General features: G+C 46.2%; 1 protein-coding gene across 1 annotated transcript in view; it reads left to right on the top strand.

Moving 5' to 3' along the window:
* Positions 1 to 718: 718 nt before the first annotated feature.
* The window catches only part of MYO15B (myosin XVB), a 41,278-nt gene continuing 26,127 nt past the window's right edge, over positions 719 to 15,869 (top strand). Inside the window, exons 1-22 of the mRNA XM_027654233.1 lie at positions 719 to 3,484; positions 3,560 to 3,621; positions 3,836 to 3,899; positions 4,635 to 4,744; positions 4,993 to 5,067; positions 5,396 to 5,516; positions 6,049 to 6,152; positions 7,295 to 7,358; positions 9,544 to 9,705; positions 10,055 to 10,168; positions 10,621 to 10,679; positions 10,762 to 10,885; positions 11,289 to 11,384; positions 11,966 to 12,097; positions 12,282 to 12,407; positions 12,923 to 13,000; positions 13,295 to 13,443; positions 13,537 to 13,582; positions 13,950 to 14,074; positions 14,195 to 14,312; positions 14,771 to 14,946; positions 15,122 to 15,215. Of these exons, the coding sequence (XP_027510034.1) occupies positions 719 to 3,484; positions 3,560 to 3,621; positions 3,836 to 3,899; positions 4,635 to 4,744; positions 4,993 to 5,067; positions 5,396 to 5,516; positions 6,049 to 6,152; positions 7,295 to 7,358; positions 9,544 to 9,705; positions 10,055 to 10,168; positions 10,621 to 10,679; positions 10,762 to 10,885; positions 11,289 to 11,384; positions 11,966 to 12,097; positions 12,282 to 12,407; positions 12,923 to 13,000; positions 13,295 to 13,443; positions 13,537 to 13,582; positions 13,950 to 14,074; positions 14,195 to 14,312; positions 14,771 to 14,946; positions 15,122 to 15,215 (4,965 nt within the window). The remainder of the gene's footprint in view (positions 3,485 to 3,559; positions 3,622 to 3,835; positions 3,900 to 4,634; positions 4,745 to 4,992; positions 5,068 to 5,395; positions 5,517 to 6,048; positions 6,153 to 7,294; positions 7,359 to 9,543; positions 9,706 to 10,054; positions 10,169 to 10,620; positions 10,680 to 10,761; positions 10,886 to 11,288; positions 11,385 to 11,965; positions 12,098 to 12,281; positions 12,408 to 12,922; positions 13,001 to 13,294; positions 13,444 to 13,536; positions 13,583 to 13,949; positions 14,075 to 14,194; positions 14,313 to 14,770; positions 14,947 to 15,121; positions 15,216 to 15,869) is intronic.

Genomic DNA, 15,869 nt, shown 5'->3' on the forward strand with positions numbered 1-15,869 from the left:
GAACTCTTTTGGGCTTGTAGCCTGTGTACTGTAAAAGCAAAAGTGAAGCAAAACCTGAAACAAAATAATCATTATTTCTTAAACTGCAGTGTGGCCAAATTTTTGTCAACTGTAGAAAATCATGGACAGTTGCCTGTGGCAAGAGTCTTAACAAAAAAAAAAAGAAAATCAGGGTGATTCATGACAAAATAAACCAGAGCTTAACCTGGAATAGAACAGTCAGTTTGGCACAGGTGAGGTTCTGCAGACATTTGGCTCTATAGAAACAAGGTAAATTAGCGCTTAGGAAGATCTGGCCTCCCTTTGTAGCTGATTTCACAGCAAAATGCACAATGTTTCCTTTCATAGGTGAATTGAGATAAGCCCTCACACACTCCTGAACGCTGGAGAAATGCCTCCTTCCCGATCCAAGACTCGGCAGAAAAGGGCTGGAAAAGAGAAAGTGTTGAATTGTGAGAAAAACATGAGCTCCCCAGGAGACTCAAAGATCCCCTGTGGGAGGCAGAGGGAAGGGGAGAGTAGAGGGCAACTGAAGGGCAAAGAGTCACTGCCTGGACAAGGTGACACCCTTGAAGAAGAGCCCTTAAAAATCCAGAGTCTGGAGAGGCTTCAGGGAAGCAAAGAAAATGGCCAAAAAAAGTTATTCCAGGGAAAAAGAGCCTACAAGAGAAATGATAAAAGTGAATCTGGTCTGGGAAGAAAACATGGAGAACGGGTCATGTCCAGGTTGGAGGGGAAAAAACAAAAGGTCTGCAAGCAACAGGAAAGGACATCAGGGCAGGAAAGTGAGGAGAGCGGTGACAAGGAGGGTAAATCCACCACAAACAGCAAGAAACACAGTTCTAAAAAGAAGTGTGGTAAGCGTGTTGGTGTCAGGGGGAAAGTCACTGAGTTGGAGTCTATAAAGGCAATTGCAGAGCAAAGTGCTGAAGGCTCTTTTCGGAAGCAGAACCCACCAGAGAAGGCGCAGAACCCCAGGGGAAAGCACAGAGGGAAACATGGCTTTAAGGAGGCTTCTGGGCAGAAGTCAAGTCCTCAACCCCAAGGCAGTACAGCACAGGGAAAAGGTGAGAGGACTGGGAAAAAGAAAGTTGAAAAATATGCCAGGATTGTCATCACTGAAAGTGAAGAAGAAAATTTCCTGGAAACCTCAGGTAACTCCTGCTCTGACTCCAGCAGTGAAGGCCATGGGACCCAAGAAATGGGTACAAAAGAGACTGTAGTGGGCAGCAGTTCCAGCAGTGAAGAGAAGAGCAGCTCTTCAGAGAAGAGCAGTTCAGAAGAGAAGGGCAGCTCTTCAGAAGAGAAGAGCAGTTCAGAAGAGAAGAGTAGTTCTTCAGAAGAGAAGGGTAGTTCAGAAGAGAGGAGCAGTTCAGAAGAGGAAGATGGCAACAGTGAGAAAGAAGCTGTGCTCGAAGGTCCTCCTGTGACTGAAGGCAAAGGCTACAAGGAATTGGTTGATGAAAGCAATGAAGCATCTATTGAACCTGAAAGGGAGCAGGAAACCACAGATGGAAAAATTGAATCTGAGGATGAAGGCACTGAATGTGCAGGATTGGAAGCAGAGGAGAAGATGAAGAAGCAAGACGACATGCTGACACAACCAAAATGTGTTCTAGCTGAGGACAGTGGGGCAGATGATGAGGTAAACATTTCAGAATTCCAAGTTAAGAGTCTTAAGAACAGAGAAAATAATGAAGTAGACAAGGAAAATATACTAGAAAATGACAGAGTTCAAGATATATCCAAAGAGGGACATATAAATTCTGGTAGCGCTGGGGAGAACAGAACTGAAGAGACCACTGATGAAGGAAAGGAAAATGCAACAAAAACCCTGCCAAGTGCTGTGAAAGCAAAACTCCATGTTGGACTTAGCAAAGTACATCAAGGATCTGAACAGGAGGAGATGGTGAACAATGAAGGCAGTGTGCTGGAAGACAGCCCTTTGCTCTCCAAACAGCAGAGGACTCTGAGGGAGAAGTCTGGGAGGTGTGAGATTGCAGAACAAGGTGAAGAGGTAGCACATGGACAGAGGGACAGTTCACCAGACTGCAGCAAGCAGGAACTCGCAGCAACGATGCTCACGAAGAAAAGTTCTCAATCCCAAATCCCTCTTAGTCTGAAAAAGAAGCATAAAAATGCTGAGACCAAACTATTACCAAGCTGTAAACCGAATCCTGTCCAGATGGCTTTGGGAACCAACTCAGACCTGAAAAATGTTGAAAGCATCTGTTCAAAATCCATGACTCTAGAAACCCTCAGTAAACAAAAAGAACCTGACATAACTCGAAGTTTTGGAGAGAAAAGATTAAATACTTCAAGCTGCTCCATGATTGTTAAAAAATCATCTGATAAGCAGCTCCTTGGAAAGAAGAAGAAAGCTGGAAAAGTTACTGGAAAAGTTAAACTGAGTTCGGGCCAGACTTCAGAGGCAAAAGAAGAGAAAGCAGAAGAAGTGCTTGCAGAGGCACCTTCTGAAACAGAACATGGGCATGATTGGAAAGGATCCAAGCACTTGCACACTCATTCTACTTTTAGAAAAGTCACCAGCTGGCTTGGGCAAAAACCTGCCAAGAAATCAAGGCTGAAAGCTCGTCTGCTGAGCGTGTCACGTGCAATTGGTATTTCAAGATGGCTCTTGAAGAAGTTTGGGAAGAGGAAGAAGAGCAGCAAGCCTTTTGGATTCAGAAGTAAAATGGCAATCCGGCTTCTAAGCACTGCTGGGTGGGTTGGTCGGTCGGGCAAAGCCTTCCCTGGTGCAGCTGGACAGCTGGGGAGGGCTGAGCCGAGGGACAAGGAATCTTCTCCTCCATTATTGGAGGGCAAAAGCAGTCCTAAAATGGCAGAGGAAGTGGGACACGTTGATTTGCCTTCTAGTGATTCCCCTCTTCATGGAAGCAGTTCCTCTCCATGCTTGGATGAGGAGAAGAGCAATGCTACTGATGCCAAATTTGCTGTAGTATTCCCCAGAGTCCACAGCTTGGTTAAGGCTAAAAAGTCCTTATCCAGGGGCTCTGGGAAGCGTTGTTCCCTAGAAAAACTGAGATCTCTATCAGACAGAAGATCTGTCACACCTGTGCAACAGGGTAGCAGATTCAAATGTGACCTTCCCAGATCTTTGGTGGGTCAAAGCCAGAGAAACAGCAAACAGGGCTTCCTTCTGCATGAAGAGGATCCAACATGGACATCAGATTATTCCAGTGAGGTGGATGTCAAAGTAGGCTCGGGTGTCCTCCAGACTGCAGGGTCCGTGGTCACGCCCGGTGTTCACTGGTCTCAGCAGCAGGCCCAGGGCTGTGACCCTGCAGCGTGGCTGAACTCGGAGTTGCTGCTGCCACGCCTGACCATCGAGAACCTGAGCAAGTGGGCCACCTACAGGGACCCACAGCTGGCCAGCAGCCGCGTGAGGAAGGTCTGCGAGGAGCAGTGGGAGGCAGAAGATGTCACTGACGACGTGCTAGAGCTGGAGTTCATGCAGAAACAGGTACAGGTGCTGTCTCCGGTACTAGAACGAAACTGAACTTCTCCTGATTGTCAGTAATGTGTCTGTGCATTTCAGGTGTACAGGTGTGAAGACCCCCGTGCAGAAGTTGAGGAGATTGAAGATCTAACCAGACTGGAGTATGTGTCCTCAGTACCATTCTGCACTAGTTCAGGTCACGGGGGATTGATTGTTATCCTTCAAAGCTGGCTCAACAACAGAAAGCACATTATAGATCTTGGGCTACCATGGGAGGAAACAGAATTAATTTGATGCATATCATAGCTGAGTAAGGCTACTATTAACACATGCAAGTGAAGCTTATATCTGACCAGTCCTTTCTTCTATTTGTAGGGAAGTCTCTGAGAGCTCAGTCCTGCTGTGCCTGAAGAAGAGGTTCCACCGCAATCTCATTTATGTATGAGATAAACTGTGGGTGGTGGGGTTTGGTTTGGTTTTCTTCAGTACTTTTTCATTCTGAACAATGAGCTGTAAGAGAAAATTATTGATATTATTCCATCAAGCTTTAATAGTGCACCAAGTAGCTCAAGAGCTCATTCATTAAAGTGATAAAAAGGATACACAGCTTTTGCTCAGAAAGCAGATAACATGAAATATTGGGGGTAAAATTGGGAAGTTTAAGAGCTTTCTGTAATTTTGCTATTCACTGGCATCCTGTGAGTATACTTGGGTTCCATTTTAGCCTCAGCTGCTCCTGGTGAGGCTCTCCTACTTTAGCAAAGCAGTTCTGAGTAAAAACTTGCGGATCTTGAGAAGTTTCTGCAAACATTTCACAGTGTTGCAGTCCAGATCTAGTTCTGGATGGCTAAGTATTCTCTTTTTTTCACTTACTGGCTCAGATGTTCAAACCTGTGCCTGTAATTTCATGTGGAGCTGGGAGAATAGACAGTGGCCAGAGAAGATGACCACAGACCAGTGAGTGCTCACTTATCCCAAATTATTAATGACAGAGCTTTGAAAATGACACTGAAAAACTGTGCCCTGGATAAGATGGCAGTATAGTCAGAATAGACAGTATTCTTTTAAAGGGCATTTAAATCTTTGTACTAATATATGTGTTCAGTTGCATTCCTCATTCAGAAAATTTGAAGAAGCCACCAGACTTTTTTCCCCTTTCTTTTTTTTGTCCTAGACTTACATTGGGCAAATTTTGGTTTCTGTGAATCCTTTCAAAGACCTCAGTATCTATTCTGAAGATGTGGCTACCCAGTACCATCAGGGGACTCTCTCAAAAAATGCCCCGTATGTTCCTCTTTCTCGAATAACTCCCTAAACCCTGTTCCATTTGCGCTCCAGAGCGTATTTTATGTTCCTCCAGTTGTGTGATAGAGCAGGATGAATGTCACAGGAAGCAAACAACCCATTTGGCAAAGCTGTAGTTGCTTGGACCTGTGTCTAATGTAGACCCCTGATGAGTAACCTTTTGGTGCTGTGTTTGTGAGGTAGAAATGTGAGGTCAGTTAATGGAGGTTTTCTTTCTGTCCATGCAGACACGTCTTTGCCATAGCAGAAATGGCCTACACACTGTCCCAGTCGTCAGGGCAGGAGCAGTGTGTCATCATCAGGTAGGAAATTAGGTACTTTCCCAAAGGCCTGCTAATTTCTTTATGTAAAACTTTCATCTTTTTAAGTTGATCATTCTGGCTCTTGTGTGAGGGCTTTCAGTAGAGAACCCGAATAAGGTGGATTTTTGTTTCACATCAGTTCAGAGGAGTGGAAGAGAAGGCATTTGGCATTCCACAGTGGAATCTTATCTGGGACCACTTTGTCAAGTTGTCTCAGTGTTTCAAGCAATAGGTGATAGATCTTCAGTTGTAAATCAGTACAACCCCACTGGTTTGCTGTAACTGAGCTCTGATGTGTCTAGATTAAGTAACTCTATTTTGATACCAGCTTCCTTACCTCTTGTTCCTCCAGTGGACACAGTGGATCAGGTAAAACAGAAGCTGCCAAAGCAATTGTGCAATACCTGACCCTGCTGTACCAGAGATCAGATAGCCACAGGATCAGACAGGTAAGAGATAGCAGAGGTTGGCTGGATGCTGTGGTGGTTGGGCAAGGAAAAGAAACCAAAGAGAGGAGAGAGACCAGGCTGATGTTATTTCTTTATTCCTGTTCAGCTGAGCTGGACTTTGGATGGCTTGTGGTTCAAGGTGAAGCTCCCATAAAGACATGAGGAGAGCTGGTGTATTTGTAGTTTTGTATATTAATATCCTTGAGGTCTGGTGCTGTCTAGAGTGGTGTATCTGTTTGAACAGAGAGATGATACCTGCCCTACAGAGCTTATATCAGAGTCTGGGAGGTGAATCTGAACAAACACAGAGCAGAAGGAAAGTGAAAGATCATAAAGAGCTCACAGAGCAATTTGCCGCTGGCTAGAGATAATGATCCCAAGATACATTTAAAAAGAGACTTTTTATCCAGACAAGAATTATATCACTGAAGTCCCATTTTTCTTAGATTTATAAACTAATAGTTACTTAAGCCCCGTTCATTTTAAAAACCTGTGGTTGCTACTGAAGTGTCGTCTCCCTCTTTTTTTCAAGCCCTGCCATGTCCTACCCATCCTGGAGAGTTTTGGAAATGCCAGAACCATCCTCAACGACAACTCAAGCCGGTTTGGAAAGCTTCTGAATGTCCACCTGCGACAGTGAGTTGAAGAAACACTGTGGGTGTTTCCTTCCACTGCTGAGGGGTGCCTGGGTGAGGAAAGGTTGAGCAGTGCTTGGGGCTCAGGCAATAACCCTCCCTCCCCTTCACTCCTGTTATCATCAGGGTAGGAAGAGGGTGAGTTTACACCCCTATTTTGCCCTCAGGTTTCCTCCACAAAAGAACAGATCTTGCTTCTCAAGATGAGTGTTAAATTAAGAACACAAGGATGGCTGAACTGGTTATACCAAGAAGCCACCTAATACAGTGTGGTGTCCCCAACATGGGCCACAAGCTCTGACTGAGACAAGAACAGGCCAAATACATACAACACTTTTCTCTAACACTCTGTGAGCTCTTGACCATTTGCAGCAGCCCAGGAGTTTTGCCGAGTCTCTTGAGGTTTTCCAGTTTCCTCTTGGACTCATACAAACTTCAGGCATCTGCAACAGCCTTTGACAAGTGTTCCACAGGTCTAACCAGTTCTGTGAAAAACACCTTTCTGTTTTGAACCTGCCTCCTTTCTAACCTCTGTGTTTGGTTTGTTTGCTCGGGTTGTTTTCTGGCTGTTGCCAAGCACTGAGCTGACTCTCCCATGTAACTGTCTGCCATAACCCTCAGGTCTCAGTCCTAGGGAGCAGTGGTTAATTTGGAGGCTGTGTGTTTATGTGTGAAGCTGGGCCTGCATCCATCACTTTACATTTATCTACAGTGGATTTCATGTGTCATTTTCTTGCCCACTCACTCTGTACTCTAAGGTCTGTCCGCATTTATTGACAGTTGGCTTTTATCTTCACTGCCTTGAATCATTTCATACAAACAGGAAGCTTTGTCACCTTGTTGTTCAGCTGCTCTTTTGGGTCATTTATCAAACCCTCAGTTACACTCACTGGTCAGGCACAGACACTTTGTGGAATTCTAATGGTTGCCTCACACTGTTAACAGGATTCTCCTTTACTCCTATGTCAGGACCTTCCCTCATGCTGTGGTTGCTTGGTTTCCCTGAAAGTCCCACACCTTTGTCAAAATATTTTGGAAATTCATGTAGACTACACCCCTTAGATCATTCTTATCTACAGAGACAGTGATCTGCAGAAAACCTGTTCCTGCCTCTGACAGAAGCTGTTGTTGTCTTATGCTCAGTAGTGTCGTGGTGGGAACATCCATCTCCCAGTACCTGCTGGAGAAGTCCCGAGTGGTATTTCAGGTGAGGACCAGTGACTCCCTCTCTCCCTTATTGGTATTTAATCTTAAACTCCCATTTCAAGAGAACAAGAAATATGTCCCCTCTGTGTAGCACAGGGTGATCACTTATTTTATTTGGATAAAATAGAAGGTCTCTCTGTCTCAAACAGCTTGAATGAAGCCATTTATTAGGGATTACTGAGAGTTAAATCTTTCCTCAACTCATTTTTCTTTATCTCTGGAGTGTGGAAAAGGTCAAATATTGTAGCTGTGTGAAAAGGACTGCTCTTAGATAGAATGTTCCTAAGGTGTCAACGAGAAAACCTGAAAACTTTTCAAATTAAATGGTTCTGGCCTTGTCTTGCTGACTTCAGAGTCTGTGTCCTGCTCTTTGAGTGTATTCTGTAGGGGTTTGGAGCTGGACATGAGTCAACTCTATGAATGTGTCCCCTGTCAGGCCCATGGTGAGAGGAACTACCACGTGTTTTATGAGCTGCTGGCTGGGCTGCCCGTGGAGCAGAAGGAGGAGATGTACTTGCAAGAGGCAGAGTCTTACTTTTACCTGAATCAGGTGAGTGAGCTGAGGATGCTCTGCAGCAGCTGATGCAGTGAAATGGCCCAGACATCACTTCTGTTTGGGTAGTGAGACACTTACTAACTTTGCTTCCCTGCTAATGTGTGCTTCAAAGGACATGCTAAAGTCTGCTCTGTTCCTTCCCATACATGACCAAAGAAGCAATACCTTTTCCGTGATTCTTTTCTCACCTTTCAGGGCCCTTCTGCTCCTAAGCAAAACATTTTAAAAAGGAGTCATTGTGTAAACCCATGGCTCCATCGTGTGGTGAAAAAATCCTTTCCTCGTTTCCTTTCCTTGCATTTACAGTTTATTGTGGGACTGCAAAGAACAGGGGGTATTTCTTTCTACCTACTGCAAAAAACTTGCTTCGTTGCCTGAGTCAACGGGTGCAAATTTTGAACCTCTGAAATGTACAGTTATTTAAGTTGGAAAATTGTTTGCTTATGTCAAGTTTATGTTTGCTTATGTCAAGTTTATGTTTGCTTATTTCAAGTTTATGTTTGCTTATATCTTGGAACAAGTTTTGGTTTTGTCTGATCGCGTTTTGGGAGGTTGTTTGTTTCATTTGCTTGTTTGTTGGGGGTTTTTTTTGTTTTGTTTTCCACACTCAAGGAGTTCACAGAGGTAGCAAGAAATCTTTCCTATTTCAGCCCTGTGAGTCAGCTTTCCCAGGTGGGAGCAGCAGCTCTTCACAGCAGCTGTGGTCCTGTGAGGAATCCTCGATGCTGATTGCTATCATCTTGCCTTCAGGCAAGGAATGGACAAGTACCAATAATGACTCAAGGATGGAGGGCAATTAGGGGCCCATCCCTTGACGGGTGACGTTCCTAACTGGCAAAGCGTTGCAAACCAAACGCTTCAAGGTGATAGTTAACAGGAATGTCTCGGTCGGCTACAGAGAAAGAAAGGAAAAAAGATCAGATTATGCACAAAGAAGTTTGCAGAGACTGACAAAATCTCTCCTGGATCTTGGTCTTGGCCCAGGGGCTGCCTGGACCTCATCCTTGTCTCATTAAAATCTGAGAGTAGCTTGAAACTTTGATCAAGGAATGCCCTTGTACACAAACAGGTTCCACAGTCCCCCCCAGCCCGACCCAGGATTTCTGTGAGCTTTAGGGCTGTTGTTGGGAGTGTCCTGTAGAGATAAGCTCAAGAAGCAGAAACATGATAAGGCCGTGTTGTAGTGAAGCTCTGAGGCAGAGATGAGACAGGCTGTAACACAGGGTGGCTCTCTGGGTGCACAGATCCCCATTTGCCTTGACACATTAGGCCCTGGTACAATCTGGGGTGGTGATTCTGCCATGACTTATTTGGAGTTGATTCTGGCATCCCTTCTTCTCTCAAGCTGCACCCCAACAGTGGGCAAGGGGGAGCTGGGGTGCTTGTGCTGGAACCATAACAGAAACTTGGCATGTGAGGGCAAGAGAGATCTCACTCTCAAGAACTCCAGAGAGAAGAGAAACTGGTCCATCACAAATGCTGAGCTCCTACTAGTGGTGCCTTTGGTCTTTTTATTTCAGATTCCTCCAGTTCTTAAGACACTGAACTACTCTGAAGTTTGCTACTGGTGGCTCAGCTCCAGCCTGGGGCAAAAGGGGCTGATCAGGATTATCTGTCCCTTTCCTCTCAGGGCAGAGCATGTGACATCCTGGGGAAGGAGGACAGTCAGGACTTTCTGGTCTTGGTGCAAGCTCTGGAGGGGATCTGCCTCTCTGAGGACCAGCTGAACTCCACCTGGGCTGTCCTGGCTGCCATTCTGCAGCTGGGGAACATCTGCTTTACCTCCTGCGAGGTACTTCACCCTCGGCAGCTTGGGAGTGGGTTATGTGTGCTGAACGTTGCTGTTATCCCACGTGATGGGACCTGGGACATTATTCCTGACTGAAGATGACATCTTTTGAAGACTATTCTGTTCTTTTTATGTTGGGCTCTGGACTGACCTAGACAGGGACAGAAATGGGAGGCAAGCGAAGGTCATTAGAGCTTAAGTGGCTCTTTGAGGAGCCAAAATAAACCCGATGTCTTACCCGGGTTGTTTTTTGTTGTGACCAGCTCTGTGCAGCTGAGGTGCTGTTGAGAATATTGATACAGTGGGACTTGTATCCCATCCACAGATGAATCTGTTGTTCTCTTTTATTCAGAAAGAATCTTATGAACACGCTGCTGTTGCCAGTGACACTGAGATCCAGATTGTGGCCAATTTGTTGTGTGTCTCAGCAGATTTCCTGCAAAGTGCTGTCACTCACCGTGTCACTGTGAGTACTTTCTTGGTGATTTCTTATTCATCCTGAAGCACAGGATGTCCAATGCTCTGTCAACAGAAGGACCACCACCTTAGAAGGCCCAAAATCTGGGAGGGAACAGGACAAGTAAAATGGTTAGAATGAGCTGAATCCCTCAAAGCAGCTCTGTAAAGATGCCAGAACTCACATCCAGGAAGTCTCTTTGCTGACATGAGGTGGCTTCAAGCTTATCAGTTTGGCCAGCTGAGTCACCCCCAGAAATGTGGCAGCAAAATTTTTGGCTTACTTTTGCCTTTGATACCTGGGTAAATTCTCAGGCCAAATAGGAAAAAAAACCAAACAATCAATTTATTAGTTGGGTTGTTTTCCCTGTGGATTTAAAAAAAAAAAAAAAAAGAAAGAAAGAAAAAAAAAGGTGTATTTGTGAGTTAATAACAGTAAATTCTGGCTCTTTATGTATCCAGGTGACATCTTATGATCGGATCTTCACCCCTCTGTCTGTAGAAGGAGCCATCGATGCCAGGTGACTTCTGCTGTTGCCTGGGTTGGTGAGATGCTCCCAAGAGTCTTTGCAGTAATTGGTTTTACTGCCCTCTCCCTCTCAGGGACTCCATTGCCAAGACTCTGTACTACCTGCTTTTTGAGTGGCTGCTGCTGAGGATCAACGAGTGGTTGGCTCCCTGGGAATCAGACTGTGCCGTGGGAATTGTGGACATACATGGTTTTGAGGTTACTTTGCCTGTTCTTTTGCTGTGGTCTGGGCTGTGAGTGCTCATCAACGCCTCTGACTTTTTTACTTAGGACTCCTGTTAAAATCTGTGTCTCAAGGAATGATGAGAACAATGCAATATGTAGGTGGGGCTGTGCAGCCAAGAGATCTCTTCTTCTTCATGCTCCTTCACATCTTGTCTTGCCTCTTGCTGTTCAGCCTAGTCAATAAATCAGGCTGAGAGCTTGCAGACCAGACAGAAGATGATTTGAACTTTTGGGGTTCATTCACACTGATCAGAACCAGCTGCCTGAACCAGCAGCTCAGCTCAGCACCAGCTGAGGCTGTGCAGCATTTACAGGAAGCCACAGGTCCGTGGCTGGGCTGGGTGTTGGAAAGGATTATCCTTTTTCATCTTTGCAGGATCTCGGGTTGAACAGCTTGGAGCAGCTCTGCATCAACTTTGCCAACGAGCACCTCCAGCAGTTTTTCAGTCAGACTGTCATTGCCCAGGAAGAGGTAAATGGAACTCAGTGGAACCCCCACAACATGTTAAGGTAGCACAGACGGAATGAGCTGAGGTGTTCTCAGCTGGAGAGGGTCCTTTAGCAGTGAATAGGAAGCTGAATGGACCTGGTCCTCTTAAGCAGTATCCATGGAATTCCAGTCCAAAGAGCCTATTTAATATCTTTTACTAGTTCTGTGGTAAATTAAGGTAAAATTAAGAGAATGAGAGTTTGTTAGTGCATTGCTCCCTTTTGCAGGTTTTAGAAGTGAGTTGGTCAGGGTGAAGGATCCAGGACCTCAGCCACTACTTTTAAAGCCTGTTTGGCTTCTTTGGAGCATTTTATGTACCACTTATATACTGGGGATGAAAGTGTATTTATCAGGTTTGTTGCTTTTTACAGTTCACTTTACCACTCTGCTTAGCAGCCTTCCTCTCTTAAATTAGGACAATCATTAGTGGCCTTAGAAGAAGTTTCATAAGACAGAACCAGATAATTCTAGGCAAGTTCCCAAGAGCAGTGGAACACCAACTTCCTGATGAACGAACCAAATCCCTCTTGTTAACATGGCTGGATTTGGTCTTTAACATGCAGGAGGAATACAGCCAAGAGCAGTTAGCTTGGATTCCTATTTCCAAGATGTACAGCGAGTCGTGCCTCGATTTCCTCACTGCAAAACCTCATGGCATCTTGTGTATCCTGGATGACCAGACATCACTGACTCAGGTGAGAAGCTCTTGGCCCCTCGTGTAATCCCTTTCACAGGATGATTATGGTGAAGTTGTTATCCAGACTGAACAGCTGCTGTGTCTGCACCAATATTAGATGGTTTTTCCTTTGGTTTAACAGCAGCTTTTCAGTCTGTTGAATACGTTGCAGCAGCAGGGAATATTTGTCATCTCCTTTACAGGCCACAGACCACACTTTCCTCCAAAAGTGTCACTACCATCATGGAAACAGCCCCTGGTACACCAAGCCCAAGCTGCCCTTGCCAGTGTTCACTGTGAAGCACTATGCAGGCCCTGTCACCTACCAGGTGAGCTGGCAGGGGCTCGGAGCAGCTGGAGCAATAGCCCAGCTTGGAGACAAGCTGTGGGTGTCCTGATGGACCAGCTCCCAGTCCTGTGACCAAAACACTCCCTTAGTAACTCCACATCCCTCTAGAGCATCAGTTTATCACAAATTAGGAGATTCTTATCAGGAGAAGCAACTTAGCTGCCTCTGGGCAGAAGTAAGATAGTTATTGACCTCAGTGACACAATAGCCTGCACTGCGTGTCCCAGGGTCCTGGAAGTCCAGGAAAGCTATTGCTGCTGAAAAGAAGTGAGAGGTCAAAGCCTGCTGGGCAATGTGAAGGGAAGAGGAGCAATCCCTCCTAAAAGCAGAAGTCATTGTCCCCTTCACTCTTGGTGGCAGCAGGAAGAGCCAGCTTCATTCTCCAGGGCTTTCCCCTTGTTCCCCCTTTCCAGCTCCATGGCCCCAGTCAAGGTGTGTGTAAGAGGGGTGTTTGCCTGTCTGCCTGGTGCATTAAACCACACTTTGCCTCTGCAGGTCCACAAGTTCCTTAATAAAAACCGTGACCAGCTACGTCCAGAGGTGCTGGACATCTTCTCTCAGAGCCGCCTCAAGGTACTGCAGTGCTTCAGACACCTAATGAGCCACACGTGTTGCAGACACCTAATGAGCCACTCATTGCTTTCACATGAGAAGCAGAAAGGTCCTGATCAGATGTCAGGAGAATCTGGAGAAACCATGAAGAGTTCTGTTTTACTGAAGGACACTTGGGAATTGAGCAAGTTGTCTTTGCCCGTATTTGATGCATTCTATATAAAACGCACAGACTGCCTGAGGGTAGTTTCGGGGAGAAGAGGTCACTCTTTCCTTGTAGTTCAGGGAATTTTGTTCATTTCTTTGTTTTTGCAGGTGGTGTCTCACATTTTCCAGAAGGCTAAAGCTTCCTATAGTCAGCAAAGGAAGCTGGGGCCAAGGGGAAAAGGGCTCAAGCCTCAGGCCTCCACACTGGTGTCCAAATTCCAGCAGTCTTTGCAGGACCTCACAGCCAAGCTGAGAAGGTGAGAGATGCTGTTGCACCCAGAAATGTGTGAAGTCCTCTAGGGTCAGCTCAGAGAGGAGGGTGATCAAAGGTTCTTCCTTCTGTTTTCCAGGAGCCATGCCTTCTTCATTCGGTGCATCACCCCTAATCCCAAAAAGGTAGGGCAGCACCCTGAGCTCCTTATGGAGTACTCCAGTTCCTTGAAGTCTATTCTTCTCCAACAGCTCTCCTTTCACAGCCGGGATTTGAACTTCTTTGCTTCATTTGGTAGCTTGGGACTTTTCTTCCCCTTTTTCTGTCTCCCACCCTCCCCTGTGGCCATGTGAGTTAACCCTGTGCTGGAGGAACAGAAGCCACTGTTGTTTGGACACCAAACAATGCATTGGATTTTGCATTCCATTGCTCAGAGATCATGGCAAGATCTAAACTCAGGAGAGACCCTTTCTAAACTCTCTGCCTTTGGCCTCCTTTATTTTTTTTTTTTTATTTCTTGTTTTTAATTTTTCTTCTGCCTTATCTTCACAGCTGTCAAATATCTTTGATGTGGAATATGTCACTTGTCAGCTGCGACATTCTGGGATACTGGAGGCTATCCACATCAGAAAGGAGGGATATCCCATCCGTCTTCCATTCCAGAACTTCCTGGCCAGGTACAGGATTGGGATTCCCCAGCCACTCGGCCCTGGATGAACTTGTCAGCACACTTGTGGTTTCTCTGTGGGCTCCAGTTACAGCCCTGGCTTCTGTCACATGGACACCTCATCTCCCAGGTATGGGCTCCTGGCTGGGCGAGGGCTCAGCTGCCTGGAGGAGAGAGAAGGCTGTGCAGCAGTGCTGGCTCGTGTGCTGGGGAACCCCTCGGATCTCTATCAGATTGGAGTAACAAAGGTGATGCCTACCCAGAACCCCATCTTAATCCACAGGCCCAGCCACCAATCCACTGGCTGGCAAGGCATGGAGATCCCAGGGAGAGGATGTTTCATGCCTTCCCCTCTCATGCTTTGCCTCTCATCTCAAGGAGGCATTTTTAGCGTTTTGGATAAACAGGAGAATCTGGCTCCACATTGTTGTAGTAGCGTGGCCAACTCCTTTGTACACCCAGCATTCCTTAATGGAGATCTGGGTTTCTCCCTTTGCTGCCTACTAACCTTCATCACTCCTTGATTCCTTGTCCTCCCCAAATGCATCCATCTCTGTCTCTGCAACTGTGCCTCCTGCTCTCCCCAGTCTCTGTAGCAGGAACCCTTAAAGGCTGCAAAGAGAGAAACCAGCAGCTTTTATTACTGCCCAGCTCTTAGAGAAGCTGCCGCTTCCCTCGTGGGTCAGCAGCTGCTGCCTTTGCCCAGGTCTTTCTGAAGGAGAAGGCCAGGCAGCTGCTGGAGCGGCGATGGATCCAGAGGCAGAGCTGGGCTGTTGTTACTCTGCAGAGGAAATTCCGGTGCCTCCTTCACCGCAGACGCCTCCGTGTCCTCCAGGAGAAAGTCACAGTCATTCAGGCTCACTTCCGAGGCTACCAGGCAAGGTCAGGAGTCAAAGGCCAGGCCAGGAACAGCCCTTTGGCCCTGCCCAGAACAGCCAGGTGGGGATGTGCCTGACCAGGCCCCTCCTCATGTTGGCTCCTGGCCTGCTTTATGTGTGTGTGTGTGTTGCTGATGCTTCCCTCGTTAGCCAATTCTTCTCTTTTCTCATCCCTCTAGGAAGCGTTACAGGAGGCTGAAGAAGACTTTGGTGCAATTTAATACCATGATTTTAATCTCCAGACCTTTGATTCAAAGGAGGAAGCGCTGCCAGGTAACAACACTCTCCTCAGGACAAGGTGTACAAAAGGAGCTATTTCTGCACTAAGCAGAGAGAGCTGGTGACTAAACAGAGAGGCCAGGGCAGGGATGGCTTTAGAAAGTTTATTGGAAACAATTCAGTGAGATGTCCCTCACTCTCTGACTGACATAAATGTAGTCAAATGAAGGACACACAGAGACTGGAGCCTTCTCTTCCTAGACAGCATTCAGAATTGGCAAAGTTAGTACAAACACAGCCTAGTTGTGTGTCTGGCTGTGTGACCTTCTCTGGGCCGCCCTACACCAGACTACAGCTGATTCCATCTGAGGTCTTCAGGGCTGCTGTTCTGCTCAAGCTATGAGGAGTCACTCACCTTGCTCTTTCAGTTGCCCAGTTCAGTTTCTGGTATTTTCCCAGATGGTGACTGAAATGCAAGATTTTTTCAGTCCACAGTGATCCTCCCCTGATCCCTTAACAGCTACCTCAGACTGCTCAAGCCCTTGGCCTTTTGGAAATCAAGTGGGGTGAGAACAGGATGGCAGCTTATTGAGAAGACAGAAAGTTGTGTGCAGGAGAGAGCCATGGCTGTGTCAAAAGTGTAGAATGTATTTTGCAGCAGAAGTTATTAAAAAGAAAATTAAAAATATGAAATCAGACCATTCATGC

This window comes from Corapipo altera, unplaced genomic scaffold, assembly GCF_003945725.1.
Source record: "Corapipo altera isolate COAL_440 unplaced genomic scaffold, ASM394572v1 343, whole genome shotgun sequence".
Lineage (NCBI taxonomy): Eukaryota > Metazoa > Chordata > Aves > Passeriformes > Pipridae > Corapipo > Corapipo altera.